The sequence below is a fragment of the Xenopus laevis genome, chromosome 7L (genome assembly GCF_017654675.1).
Source record: "Xenopus laevis strain J_2021 chromosome 7L, Xenopus_laevis_v10.1, whole genome shotgun sequence".
Taxonomy (NCBI): Eukaryota; Metazoa; Chordata; class Amphibia; order Anura; family Pipidae; genus Xenopus; species Xenopus laevis.
In genome coordinates, this window is record NC_054383.1 from 38,450,440 (window position 1) to 38,474,025 (window position 23,586).

Here is a 23,586-nt window from a genome sequence, read left to right on the forward strand (position 1 = left end):
ATTCAACAAATGAGAGACCAAAAGTTCTATTAACATAACTGTAACGTCAAGTAAAATATTTTGCACCCCTTTAAGCAATTATGTCTATACAGGTATGGAATCCGTTATCCTGAAACCCATTATCCAGAAAGCTCTAAATATATATAAGATATAATTAATCCTTATTGGGTTTATTTAATGTGTACATGATTTTCTAGTAGACTTAAGGCATGAATATGCCAATTACAGAAAGATCCATTATCTGGACACCCCCAGGTCCTGAAAATTCTGATCCCATATCTGTACTATAAAATAAACAATAAATAAACAATATTATATATTTAAACAATATTTAAAGGGGAACTCTGGCTTCCAAACCAAAATTTGATAAAGAAGCCCACATAACCCATAAACTCCTAAGATATCCATCACAGTTACATGTTTTTTCAAAAAATATGAATAAATGCCATTTTCTATGATGAAATCCAGCTGTTTAACAGTTCTCTTTCTGCATCATTTGAAATCCTGGCAGGGAAGGAGGGACTAAACACTGATGTTACAAATTGTAACAACTTCTCCACAGCTTTACAGACAGCATGCAGGAAATACATAACCCACAATGCATTGCACTGTGATGTTCCTTTCCTTATTGAAATCATGTGTGCTGGGAATTGTGGGGTTTGGAGGATGCAGGCTCAGGACAGATGACTGTTGATACAAAGTAGCAGTAGTCAGCCAGTTTAGCAAAGTAGTCAGACAGATCAGCAGGAGAGGAGAGGGCTAGGCTTAGGGAACTGCCAGAAACCATTAAAACTCATGAAAAGTCTGAATATTTTTAAAATGTATATTTCAAAGTTTCTTGAAATTGTTTACTTTTCAAAAAGCTTAAGATATGTTTTTGTGGAGTTCCTCTTAAAATACAACCATATGTGTGGGTTCTGCTTCTATGTTTAAAGCCCCTTGTCATTCATGATATTTCTTTGCTTTCCTGATTGCCAGACACAAGTTGGGCACATCATCCATTTGAAGTGTGTTTTGTTGGTCTGGCATATGATGTTTAAAATACCTGCCCTAATACCATACAGTTATCTTGCAGGAATGATGTAATAACTAGTGTATCAATCTTGTGTTTGAGTTTAGTGACATATGTTGCCTTTCTCCTCAGTTTGAGCGTCAGGATCCTGTAGATGGACATATCACTGAGCGCCAGTTTGGCAGCATGCTCCTGGCATACAGCGGGGTGCAATCAAAAAAGCTCACTCACATGCTTAAGCAGCTAAAGAAGCGCTTCAAAGATGGAGAGGTAAGCCATATTGGTTTTAATATCTTATCTAACCAGATTCTTTGGCAATACCTACTATGGACTGGGCTTGATCACATTGTTTCTGTTAGAATGAATCATGCACAGGAGAAGATGTTTTGTTTAAATGCAAAATAAAGAATTATGAATCACATTCTTAGTTGAAGAGCAAGAATTTTACCCTTTAAAGGAGACATATAGAATAAGTAAAGGCATAAAGCTGGCCATAGACGCAAAGATCCGATTGTTCGGACTTCCCCATCTCTCGACCTGCCACTAACCTTCAGTTTAAATAAAGTAGTAAAAGTACAGATCCGCCGATGTTCTGCCCCTAACAGGAATCTTAAGAAAGTTTATGTCCAACAAAGCTGGTGACAGTCTCCCACTGAAAATCGTCCGATCGGCAATACATGCAGAGAAATCTTTTAACCTGTCCGATTAACTGAACGACTGATCTCCGTGGGACGACAAATGTTGGTACTCTCCACACACGGTCCGAAAATCGTATGAATCAAGGATTCCTACGATCTGATCTTTGTGTCTATGGCCAGCTTCAGTGTATGCAATAATGAAAAATATATGGTGCTGGTTGTACTCTGGGCTAAAAATCAATATTGTCTTCATGAATGGCCCCTTTATTGGAGCTCCCTATAGATCTGCTACAGTCTATCTGTGTTGCAAATGAGGGGTTTCCTAATGGTCCCTGCCAGAAGGAGGGGGGTAGCCAATCACAGCCTTGCAAAGCCAGGCTTCGGTTCCCTATCAGGTCTACCTAGCTGCTGATTAGTTCTTCTCCTACAGTGCTGAGTGCTGCCGGCTCCCCTGCACAGCCTGGGAAAGGAGACAGCAGGAAGTGGGGCTAGTTGGGTTTTTGCAGAAATCTTCAATTAATCAGCCCAAAACTCTACTTTTTTGAGCACTTTTCCTCTCTATTTCAAAGAATATAATTCATTGGCAAATTCTTTAATAGATTCAATTTTAAATTGATGCTGTCTATGCAAATTCCTTCAGCAATCCATATATTATGTTCATATTTGGAATATATGGACTGGTATGCCTATTCATATCCCACTTTTAAAACACAGTATTATATAATAAATTTGCTTCCTCTATTAACTAAAATACAGTGTTCTCACCTTTACAGCTCTATGCCTTTAAGGGTTTGGGTTCAGCTTGAGCAAACTCTATGGCAAATGTCACATGCAGTGGTCTCTGATGTTATTTTTCAACTAGTAGATGAACCACTGATTCAGCCTCCTAGCACCCCATATATACACACGCAGTGACAGGAATGGAATCCGCCTGTTACTGTACACACAGGCACGTTTCTGCCTGAAAATGCAAATGCCAAAATCTGCTCAATGTGTGCTGTGACAGATGGAGTACATTCCAATCACTGCAAACATATCTGGACCAAATTTTACCAGTGATGCGCCAACATTCAGTAGAAAGTTCCCCTTAAAGAGAAGAGACTGATTTAAAGGGAAGATCAACTTCATAATAATCCTCTCAGAATGAAAGTTTAAACAGGCAGGTGCCTAATCTTGTAGTGTATGGCCTAAACTCAATCAACTTGTTATAATATTGCCCATTTGAAGTTGATGATGGTATGTATGAACCTGTGTACATCACCAGCTGCATACAGTATTTATGTAAGCTCTTTTGGCAGGGTCCTCTTAACCTCTTGCATTATTTCTCAATTATTTTGTGTAATCTGTATGTTCAGTGTATACATCCATTTATTGCACAGTGCTGTGGACACACACATGTACATGTAATAGTCGGCATGTTTGGTTGTTTTCAATATATTACCGTACTCCTGAGACTCTTAACATGGAAATCTGTGTACTGTATATTTTAATGAATTCATTTTCTTAATGGTTTTATTGGTCCCATTCTATGAATGGTAAAACATAAATCACCGTCAGCATTGTCCTTTGTGACTGATTCTACCATGTTCATGGCAAAATAGTGCCATAAAAGATTAAAATTGAATAGATAAAAAAATAAATATTTTCCAGGCAGTGACCTGAATGGCAGTGACCTGAATGGCAGATAAAAGATCTTGAGGCACAGGCCACCAATTAAACTTGACAATGTTATACAAGTAAATATGCACATCTTTTTTGTTTTGTTGCCTGAGGTTGGACACATTTGTTTCTTGTACAATTTATGTACTACTCCTTTCCATCGAAACACTGCACTTGCTCAAGGCTTTGATTATTAAAGGAGAAGGAAAGTTAAAAGTTAAAGTAAGCCTTATCTGAATGGTCCACATAAATATACCAGTAAACCATCAGTAGTAGTGCTGCTCCGAGTTCTCTGTCAAAAGAAACACTGCATTTCTTTCCTTCTATTCTGTATCAGACTTCCTGCCTTCAGCTTAAACCTCCTTGCCCCGGGTGTGAGCATGCTCAGCTTGCTCCTCTTCCCCCCTCTTCTCGCCCTGTAATCTGAGCCCAGAGCTATAAGCGAGCAGGGAGAGACTCAGTGATGTCACACCAAGCTAATACTGCAGCTGCGAGAGCTTCTAGAGCTTTTTACTCGTGTATGGTAAAACATTCTACAGAATAAATATAGCATTCTAGCTTGCACTATTGCAGCTTATCAGTTGGCAATAAAATTGCAAATCTGAATTTGGTATTTACATGATCTATGGACAATATTTGGATTTCAGAAACAAATACACTGGATTGGGTGAAACACACAGCACTTATTTTGTATTTAATGATATGTAAATATGGATATGTCTTAACTTTTCACTATTGGCTGTTCCCCTTTGCCTCCCACCTCGTTAACACACTCCACCCCCTAGTTAAACTATTTAACACAACACTCGGGCACATTTACTATTGGTCGAATATCGAGAGTTAATTAACCCTCGATATTCGACCGTCGAAGTAAAATACTTCGAATATCGAAGTTGAAGGATTTACCGCATTTCCTTTGTTCGTACGATCGAAGGAAAAATCGTTCGATCGATTAAATCCTTTGAATCGAACGATTTGAAGGATTTTAATCCATCGATCAAAAAAAGCTAGGAAAGCCTATGGGTACCTTCCACATAGTCTAACATTGGTGCTCGGTAGGTTTTAGGTGGCGAAGTAGGTGGTCAAAGTTTTTTTTAAGAGACAGTACTTCAGACTATCGAATGGTCGAATAGTCGAACGATTTTTCGTTCGAATCGTTCGATTCGTAGTCGATGGTCGAAGTAGCCAAAAAAAATACTTCAAAATTCAAAGTATTTTTTATTCTAATCCTTCACTTGAGCTAAGTAAATGTGCCCCTCAGTGTGTAAATTCAGGCTTGATAAAGGGCCCTGTGTGGCCGAAACGTTGCCATGTTTTAAGGTCAATAAAACCACCTTTTTGCATTCTTTACCACGGTTCGTGTGCTTCAGCAATTTTGGATTTCATGACAGATTGTTCTGACCCTGAGCAGGGGATCTTATATGCTGTGTAGCACCAGACACCTGAAAAGGTTGACGGAGTAACAGGTGAGCACTCTACTACTGTGTGGTACAAAGTAAACATGACACACTTGCTGTATTTATAATGAGTGAATATGGAGCGCTCTGTTTTACTAGAACATGTAAATCAGAACCATGAACAAACAATATAAGTAAAGAACAAAGTAATACAGTTATTAACCATTTATAATATAACAGAGAGTTCAGGCCTGCTTGTTGTGTACACTTTACGTTGGTGCGCACTTATATGTAACCCTGGTGTTGCATCCATGAATTCCAGTACATTTGCAATCCATTCACTGTATTCCCAGAGAGTGCAGTGTCCAGTAGTTAGTCCTATCTCTCCTTTTGGATAGAACTGGGCCAGTAAATAAGCTGGGGTGACTTATCCTAATGGGCGCTGGAACCTGGGGTCTAACCTACTCTGATCAGAGGCCTCTCTCTCCCTGCTGTTGCCACATCTGTGCCTGCTCCTCTCCTTGCTTTCCTGCCTTGCCTTTCTCTTTCCCATCATTCCTCACACAGTAACATGGCATCAGCCTTACTGTTTCCCGATTGCCTAACACTGCCATCTGCAGGCTGGAGGTGACCTTTGCACCATCCTCATTTGTCTGCCTATTAGAGGATATTTAAAACATTTGACAGTTAAACTGGAATATACTGCTCTGGCAAGAGGGTGACTCTAAGATATTTCACAGGTGCTTACACACATTTTCAGTGAGCTCTAACATTAGTAAACGCTTTAAGTCTTTACAGTTAAATTCTCTCTCTCTCTCTCTCTCTCTCTCTCTCTCTCTCTCTCTCTCTTCTCTCTCTCTCTCTCTCTCTCTCTCTCTTCTCTCTCTCTCTCTCTTCTCTCTCTCTCCTCTCTCTCTCTCTCCTCTCTCTCTCGTTTTACAGGGGCCATATTCCTCCCTGTACTATACTTCTTGCCTATTGTTTTAATCACAACTCTATGGGTTTTGTTATCTATTGAGCTAAACAGGGAATCTTTAGCTGTTTGTAGCATAACTAATGGAGTAGCTATCCCTGTTTACCCTACCCAGTTCAAGAAATAACAAAAACATACTTTTTGCCTATTGCTTAATCACTCGTGTTAATCAAGGATTTATACTGTTGCGCTGCTTGTGATCTTTAACATTTTATCAATTACTAGAACTTAAGATATTTGAATTTGTTATACCAAATTGCTTTAAAGGGGAAATTTGAGTGAACGCTTAGTGATATTCTGGGACAATATGCAATTGGGTTTTATTACCTGTGCTTTTTGAGTTATTTAGCATTTTATTCAGCAGCTCTCCAGTTTGCAATGTCAGCAATCCAGTTGCTAGGGTTCAAATTACCCTAGCAACCATGCATTGATTTGCATAAAAGACTGGAATGTCTATTAGTAGAGAAAAGAAAGATAATTAATAAAAAAGCAGCATTTGAAAACTGGAAAGACAGAAGTAGATTAATTTAAAAAAACTATAAAAAATAAAATAAAATAAGATGCTTAGAATTGGCCATTCTATAACAAATGTTAAGTTCTACATAAGACTGTGTTGCTTATGGCTTCCCTATTGCAATATTACAAAAGAACTCTGGAGGATATTAGTGAGTTTTTACACTTACAGAGACGTAATAACTTTGTTGCCACTTTTGTCAATTCAGCATTTTGATTTCCACAGCATAAATGAAAGAGAAATGCTGCATAGTAATATGATAAATAGGGTGTATGAGAGGTATTTATTAGAAGAAGTAGCAGCACAAGGCACATTAATGCTACATAGAGCTCAAGCAAAGAACCATTTAATCCAAATGTGTGGTTTTTCTACCATTTCGGCATGCTGGAAATAACACACACAATATTTACATTACACTGTAATGCTCTTTATGTCACAACCTAAATTAAATAGGTATAGTTATTACCCTTTAGAACAGCTGGCAAGATGGGTATTATATTTTAAATAGCAAGCATGTCCATGTATAGCTTTGCTTGTATACTTGTGACTTGGAATGATTCTGTTTTCTTTATGCTTTTATTAGAGAGGATAGAAAACTTTTTTCTTTTAAGAAGTCTGATCAAGTGTGACTACAAAAGTCTGACATGAATCTTTTGAAATTGGAGCATGTCATTGAAATATATGATTTTCCGGCTTCCTTTGAAAATAAGGATTTTTTGGAGGCCTTTTCCAGCTTCCTGCAGTCTGGATTTGACATAAAATGGGTGGATAGTAGCCATGTTCTTGGCATCTTTTCAAGTTCTACAAAAGCCAGGGATGCCCTAAGAAATAAGAACCCAATGCTGAAAGTGCGACCACTGGCACAGTCCACAAGAGCCTCCCAAATGAAGGCAAAAAAATACATGGAATACCTACAGCCAGTGAAACCGCGCCCTCGGACATCTGCGCTGGCTGCTAGGCGCTTTGTAATGCAAGCTCTGGGAGTGCGATGCCCACAAAGCAAACATGAATATGTCGCTGAGCTCAGAAAGGAAAGGAGGCAGTTGGAATCTGACCAGTGCAATATAGATAATAATAGAAAGGAAAGGAGGGAGTTCAAATCTGATCAGTGCAATAGAAGACTAGCAGGGAAAACCTGCCGTCACTCCCATTCTCCAACATATGCGCTGCCATGTAAGCATCTTCCTGAGAATTCTCTGAGCATATGCTCTATACAGAGTCAGTCCGAAAAGGATGCAGTGGTAAAAAATCTAAAAGAAAAGACTATCAGACGGATATCAGACTCTTTGCAGCATAAGGAGTCACCAGCAGGCAAAGACTGTCCCGCTTCCAATTCTCCCAACATCTGTGGTAGTTGTGAAGCACATTTGGATACATGCTGTGGGATTTCGCCTCGCATAGAGCAAAACGGAGAATGAGGCAGTACTCGGAAAGCTCAACAACATGAATGAAGGGAAGGCATAATTCCAGCCCCTGAGCAAGAATAATTAGAGCTAACTTTGAGCATATTTTTAATGGTGCATTATTATATTTATTAAATTCATTCTAAAATGTGAACTTCTGAATAGACTGTCCTGCTTATACTCTTGACTCATGTTGCTCATTATAATTCCCAGTGGTTACACTAGAGATTACAGCTTCCCACAGCAAAATCCTACATACAGTTTGTAAACACCCAGTGTGCTCAGTTTGTACCCCCACATATTTTCTCAGCCCCTGTTGCCCCAAGGCCATTAAAGGGAAAATGTATGCTATGTATATAATATATATTTTGTATTAACACAGATATTCCTGATTCTACAGCAAGGAAACCATACATGTTAGAACCAATTCCACATAAAACCCTCCACTTTTACTACAGTAATGCAACCCTTCCATTGTTTAAAAAGTAACAAGCAGGAGTTAAGCAAATTCCGCTTTCAATAGCAATTGTTTTTACAAATAACTTTAAAAGCACTGAACATTTTTAATGTATATTCTTTTATTAGCTAGATTTTTACATAAAGCTTTTATGTGACAATAATTGTTATCCAGAACCGGTGTTGGTTTCTGACCATTTTCTTCTTTTATTTGGTTACCCGGTTAAAACAAACTGGTGTTTCAACTTAGATTTCAGGGCTTTTTTTTGTTTGTTTTTTAAATGGGTGATTTAAACCTGTCACAGATGCAGATGCAGTGCTGGAAGAGCCATGAACAAGTGGTTATGAACAATTGTGGCCCTTAGAACCCCATACACTAACCAGGCTTAAAGGTGGCCATACACGGGCCGATAAAAGCTGCCGACAGACCGTGTCGGCAGCTTATTGGCCCGTGTATGGGCCCCCCCGACGGGCTTCACCGATCGCGATCTGGCCGAAAGTCGCCCAGATCTTGATCGGATGGGACAAAAAATCCCGTCGGATCGCGGCCAAACGAGCGGATCTCTCCATGTATGGCCACCTTAAGTCTTTAGTGTCTCTTTCATTTTGGGCATTACAGATATATTCTTGCAGCAAACATGAGAAGACTGCTGTAGTTTCATGGACAATATTCTGTTTCTTTCAAATTTTGCAGCCAAAAAAGCAAAGCTGCTCTGGCAGCTTCATCCTAAAATGAGGTTAATCCACATATGGCAATGTGAGCCTTAATAGAGCAGCAGCTAATTAACTCAGAGGAAGGTTGCCCAAAATGTGAACATACGCACTTACGGAGCCTTTTGGAAAGTACAGTGCCTGCCTTCACCAGTTTCTTCCATCATTTAAGTATTGTGCACTGGGTCACAGTTGGAAGCATTCTGCCAGTGTTTAATTGCTTTTGGGAGGCACCCACCTGGTTATTAGCTTAAAGCTTGTTGTCCTTGACAGTGAATTAAATGGAACATTATAGGTAATGTGAATCTTTCTGGTCCATTCACTTCTTTCACAGATCGCTAAAACTTATTTCCAGAAGCTTTGTGTCTTTTTGACAGTGCAGTATGCTTCAAACTGCCTCTTTATGACCCCATCTTTTTAGTATTGCAGCACATCAGCAGTCACGTATGCAGAAATATAAATTTGCTTTATTGTGGCAAAACAATGTGCATTTAGTTCCTGATGCAGAAGATGCCTCTTGTAGCAGATAGTCGCAAAACACTATTAACACTAACACTATTATTAGTGTTTATTTGTGAATGTTAGGGTAGGGACACACTGGGCGATTTGGGGAGATTTAGTCGCCTGGCGACTAATCGCAGCGACTTTTCTCCCCGAATGCTTCCCCTCGCTCTGCGCCTGGCTAAAATGAAAAATCGCCTGCGCTAATCACACGCGGCGATTCGTTTTCCGAAGTCGCCCGAAGTTGCCTCACGAGGAAACTTCGGGTGACTTCGGAAAACGAATCGCCGCGTGTGATTAGCGCAGGCGATTTTTCATTTTAGCCAGGCGCAGAGCGAGGGGAAGCATTCGGGGAAGATTGGTCGTGGAAAGTTGCGGCGATTAGTCGCCAGGCGACTAAATCTCCCTAAATCGCCCAGTGTGTCCCAGCTCTTAAAGTTATCCTTAAAAGGGGAGGGGGTTTCAGTGCTCAGTGAACAGGCTAAGTACAGGATGCCATGTGTATCACATACAAACATGAAAAGCACTGAATAAATTACTACTATAAATATTAAAAGGGCAATACAGGTATTGTAATTTTTCACCGGAATGCTTGAGACCTTGGGTTTTCTGAATAAGGGATTGTCCCATAATTTGGATCACCTAAAGTCTGCTAAAAATAATGAAAACATTAAATAAATCCAATAGGATTGTTTTTCTGCCAATCTGGTTTGATGCTGCTTAGTTAGGTAATTCTTTATTATTACTACAGTGAAAACGGAAATCATTTTTGAAAATTATAATTATTCAATTAAAATGAACTCTATAGGAAATGGCCTTTCTGGCTAACTGGTTTGTGGTTAAGGGATCCCATAGAGTCAATAAAGTATGTTAGACATTGCATTATACACCTCTAAAGATAGCAGAAACCTGGAGTTTTTTTTCTTAACTGCGTTGGTGAAAAATTCCCAGCTGTGCTTTCTGGATAGGAAGACTAGAGAGGATCTATGGGGAACACCAAAAAAGGTGTAATATTTAAAAAAAAAAAAAAATTATTATTGAAATAATATTAAAAATAATATTTAATAAAAATAACTGAAGCATTTTGATTGTGAGTGATTTAAAGAGATGATTTTAAATCTTCAGTTCTGGGAAATTCAGGTTAAAATATTTTATGGGCATTATATAACATATACAAGTAGAGCTTTATAAATAACTGTATGCATACATACAAGTGATCTAAATGCGCATGAACCTTCCTTTGTGGTCAGAAATCCTCTTCCGCCCTATATTAGTGTAACACTTGGAAACAGTGTTATATACTTGACTACACCACACAGAAATGATAGTTATGTTCCCCCAATTACCCCAGATAGTTGTTTTGCTGCAGAGGAGCCTCACAGTCCTAGATTTTGTTTAGATTTTTTAGTGGCTAGTTTTATAACAAACCAGTATTTCATAATACAGAATATTGATCAAGTCTAAATCACAGCAGCTTTGGTAGCTCAGAGGGAATGAAAATAATTTTAGTGTTAAACACATCCGGCAGCTTTTAATGCGGTTATTGAGGGAACAATCTTTTCTAAAAAAAGAAGCCTGTGCTTGAATATTTGAATGTATTACAGAGACATACTACAGACTGTTGGGTATGTATTGAGGACAGTGTCTTCATTAGTTTAGGTTCCTGCAATAAATACTTTTTAGGGACTAATTAATTTTTTTGAGTTGATACTCCTTAATATTTCACGTAAGCACAACTTGTACTTATCCAAGTATATGACCAAATCCATTTAGACGAACCTTTCCGTTCCTACAGAATTTTATGTACATCTTTAAATCAGTTCAGCACTTGCTTTATCGGTCAGTACTCTATGGCAGTAACTTATTATTCTTATATCATTCCATACTAATTGCCAATAGTTCTGCTTTATAGTTAGCATGTGGTTCAGGTGAATAAATGTATCCACTGTGAACCTCATCTGCCAGAAACACTGCTTTACTGAAGAATTGCTGGAATCAAGAATCATGTGGTTATTGAGCAGATGTCACCTCTCTGTGCCAATCTTATCTCAGAAATAGCTTACATTTTCCTTTGATCTAGATCAAGTTTTTCTGGGTATATATTCCTTTTTTTCTGTTGGTTACAGGGGCTGACATTTGAAGAGGTGGAAAATTTCTTTACCTTCTTGAAGAATATAAATGATGTGGACACAGCCCTGAGCTTTTACCATATGGCTGGTGCTTCACTCGATAAAGGTATGTCTCGAATCCTATGCTTTGTTCAAGTGTTTTTTGAGGAATGGTTAAGGTACAAAGTAGCACATTAGGCAGATGACTGGTAAGTAGTATATACTGTAATATCTATTAATATGCCTTGTACACATGATGGTGAATAACCACTATCTAGAGAGAGAGATGGCAGTAGACCTGAAGTAATGATACAGCTCTGTGCATGGATTAGGGAGCAGTTGATTACAGTTATTTATTATTGGCAAATAGAAACCAACTCTCTCTTAGGTTCATGTAATATTAGGTGTACGTTAGAATCAAAAACAAACTAACTGAACATTTATGTCCCATGTCGTCCCCTTCAAGCCGCTAACAAGTTGGAGCAATGCAAAGAAGGAAGGGAGGCTAACTAGCTGTATTAAAAATGTTTATTTGTACAGGGGAATAGTAGCCCAGAAGATGTTATGTTCTGGTGGGTGTACCTTGCTGAACATACCCATAAATAAAACTCCATAGCAGGGACAACTCTATTTTTCTTGTAGCCTGTAGAAATATATAGCATACAATTATATTACTATATCTTTATGTAAGCTACTATAGGAAGGGCATAATAAGCTTTTTCCTAAAACTCTTTAGGAAAAATGCCCAGTATATTTATGTGTAGTCATGGGACCCTAGCTCCCACAAAGATTAGACAAGGTCATTGATATTTTAGGCTTATGGCATTTTTCAGTAGGAAAAGGTATAGTAGAATACTGTCATTATACACCGTATCCCTTATGTCTTTTTAACCTTATTTTATATTGACCATTTTAAGGCATTGATTATGTTCCTGTAAAACTGTTTATTTTAAAATATATGTAGATTTAGGTTCAGCGTTGGACTGGTGTGTCGGAGGCCCACCGGGGCTTCCACCACAGGGGCCACCACTCCCCATTTGGGCCCCCTACTTCTCCCGCAATCCCCCTACCCCCAAACCTCAATCGCAACCCCCCAGATTAGGGGGCAGCGCAGGCTGAAAACAGGTGCGGGTCTGGGCTGGTTGGGCCCACCGGGTTATTACCTGGTGTCCCACCAGCTCATTCTGTTTAGGTTTTTTTCTTAAAGGGTTACTATTTACACTTGAATATCATCTGCATCCTAGTGTTCTCTGTCTACTTATGAGATCAATATATAGGTACCATATACCTTGACACTCCAGTCAGCCACATGATCAGAAAAAGTTGCTTCCTACTTTTTATGCATTCCAGCCAAAAGCAAAGCAGCACACTGTACTGAATACAGATATTTACCGGTGCAGCTTTAACCCATTCTTTAGTATTTGTTCAATTACATACCTTAAAAGCTAAACCACTGCTTCCAAAAAGGGGGCAGGGCTTATTGTTGGGGTTTGTGCCGTCAGTTCCCAGTGTATTAAAAATCATATTATCTGCACAAAAGGAAACAATGAGGGTGGATTTCAGAGCACAGATAGGAATATATGAGCAAGAAAATCTAATTTGGTTGATGAAAGGTATACACTTCTTCATGCAAATGCTCATAAATTGCCAGATTTATTTGGCTGCCAACAAACCTTTCACCTAACTTAGTTCATTAGACTCGTTGCTATTTTGATTTATTATGATCATTGAAAGAGAGGATGATTATCTCGTTGCAGCGGTTTGCTTCATTGGCTTCTTCCACTTATCTTTAGAAGCATAAATACTGTTACTGAACTCATTCATGAATACTTTCTATTTGAAAGCAATAACCTTTGTGGCCTTTTGCGGCTGTGTAAATGTTGTAATTTCTCCTATTAAGGTTCTTGCATAGTATTTTTTAAAACTACCACTGAATCTCAAGTTGTTGCTTAGTATTCTGCAGGCTTCTTTTAAACCTTGTTAAACCTCGTATGCCGTTCACTCTGCTAAGGCCCCAGGTGTACCATTGGGAATATATTCTTGCTTATCTGAAGGTTTTATTGCAGTCGTTGCTGAGCAAATTATATCTGAAACTTTGAATTGCATGTGCATATTACTGATAATGTATAGACTGTGTGTAGTCATTTGAAAATAAGGAAAGCAAGGTTGAGAAGAGCTGCCTAGAATCATAATGGACAATTCACAAAATATTTGCTTTCACCTGCTGCTGCTTTGCTAGTGCCCACCATGCAATGAAAGCATCTAGTATGCCTGCCTGTGTCCCATAAAGAAAATTGTTTATTAAAGATGATGCAGAAGAGTGAGAACGAAAAACTAAGTTAATAGGGAAAATGGAAATTTTAGTGTGTTGGGAGAAGTAAAAATTGGAGGATTTTGGCAGGCAGTGGTTCTCAATGTTAGGAATAGGGGATTTTTAGAATTGTAAGCAGAATTAGTAAGGTTTCTCTGCAATAGAACAATGTCCCAAAACCTAGGGCAGAACTACAATTCCTGAATATATGTAAGGCCTGTGGAACTCTGTGCATTAGCAGCTACGTCCCATATCAATGAATAAGGAATGATCTGTGACAGACCTCTAGGCTGACCCAAAGCAGGCTTTCCCATTTGGTACATTCCTGACGGTATCGGTATTTGCCATATGCCGCATATTTTCAATTTCAGTGAAAGAGTGACTGAAGGCAAAGTGTATTTCTCATTCCTAGTACAAGCATGTAGGAATATAGATCTTACTAGCTCGAGTCAGTGCCACTAGTATGGTTTCAAAGACCTGATTTGGACTATCTACCAACATTTTTATTTTGAAACTCTTTAAAGACAAACATAGCACTTTCTTGTAAGCTTTTTCATAATTGTCTGACCCCCATAAGTAATAAAAGCACAATGTTTGCCTAGGTGCAGTAACCCATAGCAAGATGTTTAGTTTTTAAAGGAGAGCTAAAGCCTAGCTAAATAAGTAGGCTAGAAATGTTATACATTATGTTTTGGGCTTCTATACCAGCCCAAGGCAACCACAGCCCTTTAACAGTAAAGATCTGTGTCTTCAAAGATGCCCCAGTAGCTCTCCATCTTATTTTCTGCTGATTCACTGCACATGCTCTGTGCTGCTGTTAGTTACCAGCTCACAATATACAGTACACATAGAATACAAATGTCGTAATATAAGGCTGATTAGTAATTAATATTGATAATTACTATATGGCAGCACATAAACCAGTGCAACCGCTTATATTACAGGCCAACCTAATTTTCTGCTTGATAATTTGCAACGACCCCTAAGCTTAGCTTTTCGGCAGCTGCTCAGATCACACTCAGCGTGTGAGTGTAGAAGAGACTTTCCAAGATTGTGACCCCCTGTCAAAAGTTTGAATTTCTGGATCATTGCTCCTTGAAGTGTAAATGCTACCTAATAATATTTGGTTGCTATATGGAATCAGACCGGTAGACATAAATAGTGGCTACAGCAAGGCGTGAAAGGCAAGGAGTCCATATGGGCCTTTTTAGGGCAAAAATGTAGGAAATGTGTTGATCGCGGTTATTTATGCATGCCCGTGAGCAACAAATCTCCCAAAAATGCATCTCCATTGGAAATAACTGAAATCGCCGGCAGTTTGCCAACAGATTGCAAAGTCCCCCGAAATTGCCTCTGGAGGAGACTTCAGCCGATTTTGCAATATGTTGGTTTTACGCCATCTATTTCAGTTATTTCCAATGGAGTCAAATTTTCAGGAGATTTGTTGCCAGCAGTCTTGCATAAATAATCTCCTTGTCGGCCCTTAGATTCAAAATTGAGCCTCATAAGTTTGTGAAACACTGCTGTAAATCTACTGGCAAATCAGAACCCAGCAAAATGGAGCTTTATATATTAAAATACCCTGCAGAATTCCAAATGTTCTCTTAAAACTTGCCTTTTACATCAAACCTACACACTTTAGCAACTGCCATGCAACAGTGCTCAATTCCCACAATGACTAATCTAACGTCGCATATCACATTTTGCTAACAGCTGTGAACTTTTAATGTCTGGAACTTAAACTTTTCCATACAGTAACACGCGCAAGCCTTTGCAGACAGGACCATCATTGCATTTACTCTATCCATCTGAATGTCAATTATGTACCCGTATGAACAATGCTGCAGAATATGTTCGAATTTAAAAATGACTGAAATAATAGTAATAATTTTAAGGGAGAACAAGAGCCTCCACATTATAATGATATATGAGAAAGGACTAATAATTAACAACTGGTTTCCTGCATCCCAGTTAGCCTTTGTTTATCAATGCTCTCAAGCCTTCTAATTCTTGTCATCATCAATCGCCGCCTTCACATCAAGAACCTGGTTCACAATCCACCATTATTGTTATTGTATATGTGTACTGTTTCTACTGGATGAATAATCTGATGAAATAGATATTTCTAAACCTGGACATTGGCTATTTATTATACAATTCACCTGCTGTGATTGCGGCACTGTGTCTGCTCACCTTAATTATGGTACTCGGTGTGATAAAAGTAATGTTTTTTGTAAAGCTGAATACAGTTCACTAGGTTATGTATTCATTCTATCAAAATAAAAGCCATGCATTAGGCATGGAGACTGCAGGTGGATATGCAGAATGAAAAGGTCAAACCGGAGAGATGCTCCTGGGAAACCTGAGTAAATAGAAAAATCAATGACACAGGTGCTAGACACTAAAAAGCAATCCTTTCCTCAAGGAGATGGATGGTCTGCAAAAGCAAGATAAAATGTGAACATACAACTGAAAAAAATTGTTACCCAATAACAAGGTTTTTCTATGTTGTTATTGTTTATAGTTTCATAAACGAAGCTATAATTTATTTAGATTTGTTCTACTGCACAATAATATTAAGGATTATATGTAATAAAAAGAGAGCGTGAATTTTCACAAAAAAACTAAAGTATAAAGTAATGCAGTGCATTAGTGTTCATTAGACGGTTTGATACACTGGACGTTTTTGAAAAGAGAAAACTTGTTTGCATTGCACATTGATTACATAGCGGGGAAAGTGCACACACAACACACAATAACTAGTAACGTATCCATGTATTTTGTATTTCACTATGCCATTTATTACCTGCATATTGGTGGCCTATTCAACTCAACAACAAAAACACTACTAAAAAGCAAAAATGGATAATAGGCATAATAAGAGCTTACAAAGGCTACCAAAGCATAGTAAAAACATTTTTTTTAATTTATAATACCATGTCTATAGCCTTACTCGTTTTGTGCCCAAAAGGCATCTAATACTAAGCCTATGATTACGATTGGGTATGAAGCAAGTTACACTACAGAGATTGTATTAAAAATAAATTGTTTTTACTATACTTCAGTTGCTGGATTCATAATTTTTGTTTTGGAAAAGATTTTGGCTTCCCTGAGCCGAAGGTCTGGGGTTAGTTCACCTGGACCACTATTCTAATTTGGAATGTCCTCTACTGCGGCAAATATCATAGCTCCTAGCTGTCCTGTTTTCTGAGGGACAGTCCCGATTTTGACAGCTCAGCCTGCAGTCCCTGGTTTCTGCACTGACGCCAGGAAAAGATACAAAGTTTGTGAAACGTAATTAAAATAAGAGGCTTTTTGGCAGAGAGCGCAGAACTCTCAACAGCTGCACTTTGTTACTTTTGTAACCATTTAAGGTTAGCAAAGATACAATTGTAACGATTTAAGATAAGCAGGTCTCTTGGGAGAACTGAGACTAGCAGCTTAAAGGGCAATTCACTTTCATTAGCAAAACTGTTATAACACATAATACATTTCTCTAAAACTCCCAGCAATGTGTTCAAACTTTCATAACCTGCCAGATTTTGGGTGTGGCCATAATGTTTGTGTGACCCAAAAAAATGTGTTTTTTTTGTCCTTCTTTCCATTTTTCCACTGTTAGGAAGTATGCATATATCCATGCACACTCTTTTTGTTTGAAGGAAAACAAAACACCCCCAGCTGCAAACACATTCTAAAAGTATCACAAATTTAACTAGTGCTCCACTAAATCACTGACAGACCTACTACACATTACAGAGACAGTATACCCAGTGCCGTCAAGAACGCATGAGCGTTGAGCAGTAGGGAACTAAGAAAATGTGCCTTGTACAAAGGACCTGCATTTCCTTCATCCAGGGCCCCAACTTGAGGTAGGCAGACAGAAGAGGTACCTACCTATTACTGTGCCCTATGCTCATCCCTTTACCCATTTGCTGTGATTGTTTTGGCTTACAGAAATGCATAAGTGCATTTTACAGGGGCATTATCTGTGCCATTTTTCAGCAATAACCAATCCAAATGGCTGGGAAAAAAATGCCAGGAATTGTCCATTATTTGTTTCAGTGGTGAAAATTTCATCCTAATTGATCATATACAGGGTCGCTCCTGCCATGAGACATTGGGGCAAATTCACTAAAGTGCGAAGTGGTTACCGCTGGCGAAAATTCGTTTGGATATTTACTAAGGTTCTCTGGCGTAAATTCACTAGTGAAGTAGATAGATTCTAGCGGTACTTTGCTCGCTAACGCCAGGCGAAGTTGCGCTCTGCCGAAGGGATGTAACTACGCTAATTCATCAAGATGCGGATTTTTCTGAACGTTACCTCTTGCGCAAGAGTTTACTTCGCCAGCTAAGACCAGCCGAAGTGCAATAGCGTAGATAGGAGTTTGTTCAAAAATAGTTGAAAAGTCCCAAAAAACGCTGGCGTCTTTTACTTTTTACAGGGTGATTTTTTGGGGGGTACCCTTCTTCCCCCCTACATTTCCTAACATATGGCACATGCCATGCTGCTTTTTAAGCTCGGAGCGGGAGGGGGGGCGGCAGCAGCCCCCAAATCGCCCCATATCATATGGCAGAACTTCCAGATGTTTTTTTGGAACCAACATAAACAATCTTACTCTAAATGGCCTTCAGACTGGGCAGTGAGCAGTGTACATTTGATTACCTGAAGTTTCTCATTCTCATGTAACAGGATAGTTTTAAGATTTACAGTATTTGCATATTTAATATCATGTAATTACCTATAGCATCTAGTAAATGCTACATTCTTCTTGATTGCTATAGGTTACTAGACAAAAATGAGTGTGTATAAGTTGCATTACAAAAAGACAGAATATCCAGTATAAGATTGTATGATTGTTTTCAGACCAACGTAGAGCCGTATTCATTATACTAAAGTAAACATGCACAAAATCATGAAAATCCAAAGTCAATAAACCAATGATAATTGATGTCTGAACCAATTTTGTCATTAATATGAAAAACTAATAAAACATTTTAAATAGAAAAAAAATCCAAAGTCAGGCTTTTCAATTTTTCGAAAGCTGTACCAATTTTTGTGCTTTGATTAGATATAAAACAGAACAGATGCTGCAGGATAACATGCATATATTAACTTACAGTGTATAATATATTCATTGGATGTTCTGTCTTTTGTAATTCAACTTTTACACTCTCCGTTTTTGGACTGTTTCCCATACAAGTCTGATCTGCCTCGCAAAGAACTTGCAGGTCCACTGAACCTGAAGTTCTGTCTCATTGAACAGAGAGATCCTGAGAAATGACTCGTCTAGTGCTCCCACTGCTCTTTGCCAAACGCTGGCTTTTATCCAATGATGAGGCTTTTTTTCCAGCCCTGAACAGTGTAAATTATACAATCTGTGCAGTAGTTAGAGAAGCTCTGGCAGGTCTTCTTCTCCAGATCACTCATGGGAAAAGAGGGGGCATTTATAAGTTTTTATTCAGGGCTTAAAACACTGTAGAGATTTATTTGCATGTATAGTAAATTACACTCTTAAAACCTTGCATATTAAAGGTATTTTAAAAAGTGTATATGCAGGTATGGGATCTGTTATCCGTAAACCCCTTATCCAGAAAACTCCGGGTTACGGAAAAGCCGCCTCCCATGGACTTCGTTTTTTTCCCAAATATAATTTTTTTTAAAATAATTTCCTTTTTCTCTGTAACTATAAAACAGTAGCTTGTACTTGATCCAAACTAAGATATAATTAATCCTTATTGGAAGTAAAACCAGCCTATTGGGTTTATTTAATGTTTACATGATTTTCTAGCAGACTGCTGGTATGAAGATCCAAATTATGGAAAGATCTATTATCTGCAAAGCCCCAGGTCCCAGCATTCTGAATAACAGGTCCTTTCTATTGTAATGAGTGATCATTTGCAATGAAGCAATTAAGCCTCAAATAAGCATTTAAATGATAGGTACCATTGCTTCAGCTGCTAATTGATTGCAAAAATACATTGTAATCAGCCTTAAGGGCAACTCATATGACCAGAGTTCTTACCTCCTAAAAATATTGTCATAGTAGTGTTCTCTGCATTGACTAATAATATATTTAAGTGCATTAACTAGGATGAGATGTTGCTTAACAGAGGACATGGACTGAATACAGAGAGTTTTTGATGATCTAGAGACAAATGACTACAGACGGGATCTGTTATCCGAAAACTAGTTATCCAGAAAGCTCAGAATTACGGAAAGGCTATCCCCCATAGACTCTATTTTATCCAAATAACAAGCAGTACCTTGTATTTGATCCAAATTAAGATATAATTAATCCTTATTGGAGGCAAAACAATCCTATTGGGTTTATTTAATGTTTCAGCGATTTTTTTAGTAGATGAAGATCCAAATTACAGAAAGACCCGTTTTCTGGAAACCACAGGTCCCAAACATTCTGGATAACAGGTCCCATACCTGTATTATGGACTGATTTCTAAGTTTAAACATGCTTCAGTAGGTTTGAGGCACAGTGATTCATATTCCAGAAAGTTTCCCTAGCAAACAGGTAATGATTTGAATGATCATCTAAAAAATAAATAACAAATTCATCTTTTTTTTCTGGTTGTAGACAGCAGAGTTTACAGGTTACAGAAAAAGAGAGAGAGAATAATAAGGCTAATATGTGAACAAAACCCCCAAGCCCAAATCCTGTCCGAAACTGTGACTCGATCTCCTCAACTGCATCAAGCTTAACCCCAGTTGCTAAACCATTCCCCCATACTCTGCCGTAGAATGTAGAGCAAGGAGCTTGGTGGCTGCTATGTCTGGAGACATTGAATCTGGTGTTCAGGCTCCCCAACAACCACACTGGACACTAGGACCAGATCATCTTTAGTGCCCATGTGCTTTTATTGTGTTCAGCACTACAAGAAAGTGAGAGTAAAGGGGTGTCCTTGTCCTTTAAGTTTTCTTTAAAGGGGAACTGCCATGGCTATAAAAATAAACCTTATTTTTGAAAACTTAAAGGGTGTTAATATTTTACACAATCAATCATGCCATCAAATTGTAATGGAATCATATTGTTAAACTGGTGAAATAAATAATTTACTCCTGCTTTTCATCCTAACATGAATTCAATTCAAATGACATTTCTAATGTGCTTTATATGGCCTGGTTCAGATCCACCGAACGTGTTTTGGAGCTAAAATCCATACTCGCACGTTTCTGACCCGAAATTCAATCCGACCAAGCTGATACAGTGCCGGTTAGTGCAGAAAAATGTATGAGTTGAGGCCTTCAGATTGGCTTGTTCTCTAGGCACTACCCTTAGCTTATTCATACCCCATTGGGATCTTTAAACAGTCACTGCTGATGACCAGTTTGCAGAGCCACACTAATTTCCAGTAAGCATTTAAAGCCACACTGAGCATGTGCAGTACCACTAATAGCAGCGACAGAGACGATCAACATCAACAAGATTGGGAGCTCCAGGACTGACTGGTAGCATTATTATTGACTGTTTTAGGGTTGCTGTATGAGCAGACCATATGAATACAGTTCTATTGCCAATTACTGGCAGCCTTTGTCTGAATAACAAGTATTTCCAAACCAAAATGGTGCCATGATTATCTGCAATATGACAGAAGCAATTGCAGAGAATAAAAAGGAAAAAAAAATAATCAATAAGTGAGAATAGAGGAACACAAATATACTGTATTTATAAGGCAAGATGAACGTTACCACGGCCCGAGGACAATCGAAAAGCCATAAAATTCCCAACGGTAAAATGTTAATACACTCACACTGCATAAAAATAGTGCAAACTCAAACAGATGGAGTGTATTGGAAATTGGACAGAATACAGAGATGGCCTGTGATTTATCTTTGTTTGGTGCCAATAATAATTCGACCTGAACAGGCTTTGCAGTTGACTCTCATTTCTCTGTGCTCCATTCTACAGTTTTGTTTTGTCCCTCTACATATGTATTTACCCTAAAAAGAGAAAATTGTTGATTTCTTTCAGTCCACCAGCATTATTTGTTGTATGGAATGCTGTGAGGGTTGACCAGATGATACAGCAGGGCTTATTTATACAAAGCACAAAACTGCATGCCTAAAAAACACTATTGCACTAGTACACACTACTCTGTAGTAGTGACTTGCATCAAAGGCTTAATTGAACTTTGCTGAATAAGATGCAAAGTACAGGACATGCAGACACAAAGGAACCCTGGAATCATCGACCAGCTAACTTGCAGACACACAACTTACTTGCACCTAGTGTATAACACGGGATTGTGTGTTGCTGGGACACATACCAATGCTGTGAAATGTACTTCTTCACGAAACAAAGTTCAGACTTTCTACTTAAAAATTCACCAGAGACCTTGGGTTGAACTTAGAATTTATGAAAGTGTGAAATGTTCTACAAAAAAAGTGTATAAAATGCTTTTACTTCTGCTCAAATTGATGGCACCTCCCTGTATGTATATATTTTCTGATATAGTGCTACTTGTCAAAGCATAACTGGATGTTTCTTATAGTAAATGAATTGTTCAAGCAGAGGGAATAAGAGTGAAATCTTAATTTTACATCCACTGATTTCAAGCTTCCCCACGTTTTACATGATTGTTTTTTTTTCTTCTTCTTTTTGGTCCCATCTATTGGTGCATAATGCACTTCTCTGATTTTACATTTTGCTGGAGTTTACACCAATTTTTGGTGGGCGGCTCTACTGTGAATTAAAAATAAATATATACCTCTGCAGAAAAAAAAAGTGCCAGGTGTTCAGAAAGACAAGAGGAAGGAGTTGCCTACCATACAGAACTTACAATCTTTGTGGGTGGATGGGTAACTTGCAAACAGGAATGGGAGGATGCCGTGGTGCCAAGACTGAATTCGACACTGTGATAGCGGTACACCTGATAGGTTGTGAGTTTCTTTTTTGATGATCTAGTCCTGTTACTGTATATGTCCCATATGCACTTCATATACATTGCTATCCTACTGTAAAGGATTTGTCCGTCATTCCAATTGTGGTCCTTTCACTCAGATCAGCATTATCTCTTGGCTCATGGCTCAAATCAGTAAATCTCACCCTGTATGGTCAGCTTGTAAAAATAAAAAAGCCATTCCAGTTTTTTCCCTGTGGAAAACGTATTAATTTGAGGTTTTGGGACTCAAACTCACAGAATTAGAGTTTTCCCATTCAAGTTTTTTCTTAAATAAGATACCATTCGAGTTCATTCGAGTTCATTCCAGGTATAAAAAAGCTCAAGCACTCGACCTTTGATAAATAACTCCCCAATTGTCACATTTTCAGATATTGGGCTTTATATCACTATGAATACATGAGGAAGACATGAGTTCTATAGTAACATAAAGATCACTCTGTGTTGTCTGAACTATATGGCAGATCGGGCAACTGTTTTATTATTCTATTGGTAGAAAGATAAAGTAGCTTTCTATGCCATTCATTCTCCAGAAAATGCCCATACGAGCAAAATATTACTTGCCTTAAAAATCATTCATCGGTCATGTGAAGCTACTGGTATATCCGTTCTTAAAGAGTGCTGGCAAAGCCCTGTATTTACAGCTTTAATCTGGCATTTGTACTTGGCCTTTCTTTATTCTTTGTACTGTCCCCCCAGTGAATTGAGTAGGCAAGAGCGTTTGCTTAGTTAGTGCCTTTATGCTGATCTCCCCAGCCTGGGTTTTGAAGAAATGCATTTGTCTTTAGCATCCACTGGAGCCACGGTGTCAGGAAAGTGTCTTACGATTGATCTTGGCTTGTTAATTAAACAAGACCTTTTGTTCTGCAAATGTCAGGATCATGTGGAGTGCATACAGGATTCCAGTTGCGGCACCATTCACAGAATCTTACTATGTCTCTCTGATATGCAATCAAAGGCAAAACTGACAGTTTGCTGAGGGATTGACAA

General features: G+C 38.4%; 2 protein-coding genes across 5 annotated transcripts in view; both read left to right on the plus strand.

Annotated features, from left to right (window-relative positions):
• The window catches only part of micu1.L (mitochondrial calcium uptake 1 L homeolog), a 99,069-nt gene that overhangs the window by 69,079 nt on the left and 6,404 nt on the right, over positions 1-23,586 (plus strand). For all 4 annotated transcript variants that reach the window (XM_041568817.1, XM_041568818.1, XM_041568819.1 and 1 more), the window contains 2 exons: positions 1,145-1,282; positions 11,391-11,499. In XM_041568817.1, the coding sequence (XP_041424751.1) occupies positions 1,145-1,282; positions 11,391-11,499 (247 nt within the window). The remainder of the gene's footprint in view (positions 1-1,144; positions 1,283-11,390; positions 11,500-23,586) is intronic.
• LOC108696228 (coiled-coil domain-containing protein R3HCC1L) lies at positions 4,581-7,750 on the plus strand. Its single transcript, XM_018225390.2, has 2 exons — positions 4,581-5,446; positions 6,777-7,750. Exon 2 carries the CDS (start codon positions 6,838-6,840, stop codon positions 7,609-7,611), a length of 774 nt encoding a protein of 257 aa, XP_018080879.1. The 5' UTR covers positions 4,581-5,446; positions 6,777-6,837; the 3' UTR covers positions 7,612-7,750.

What these genes read in the sequence shown, in the direction of transcription:
- LOC108696228 (XM_018225390.2), top strand. Translation starts at nt 6,838, where the DNA reads ATGAATCTTTTGAAATTGGAGCATGTCATTGAAATATATGATTTTCCG.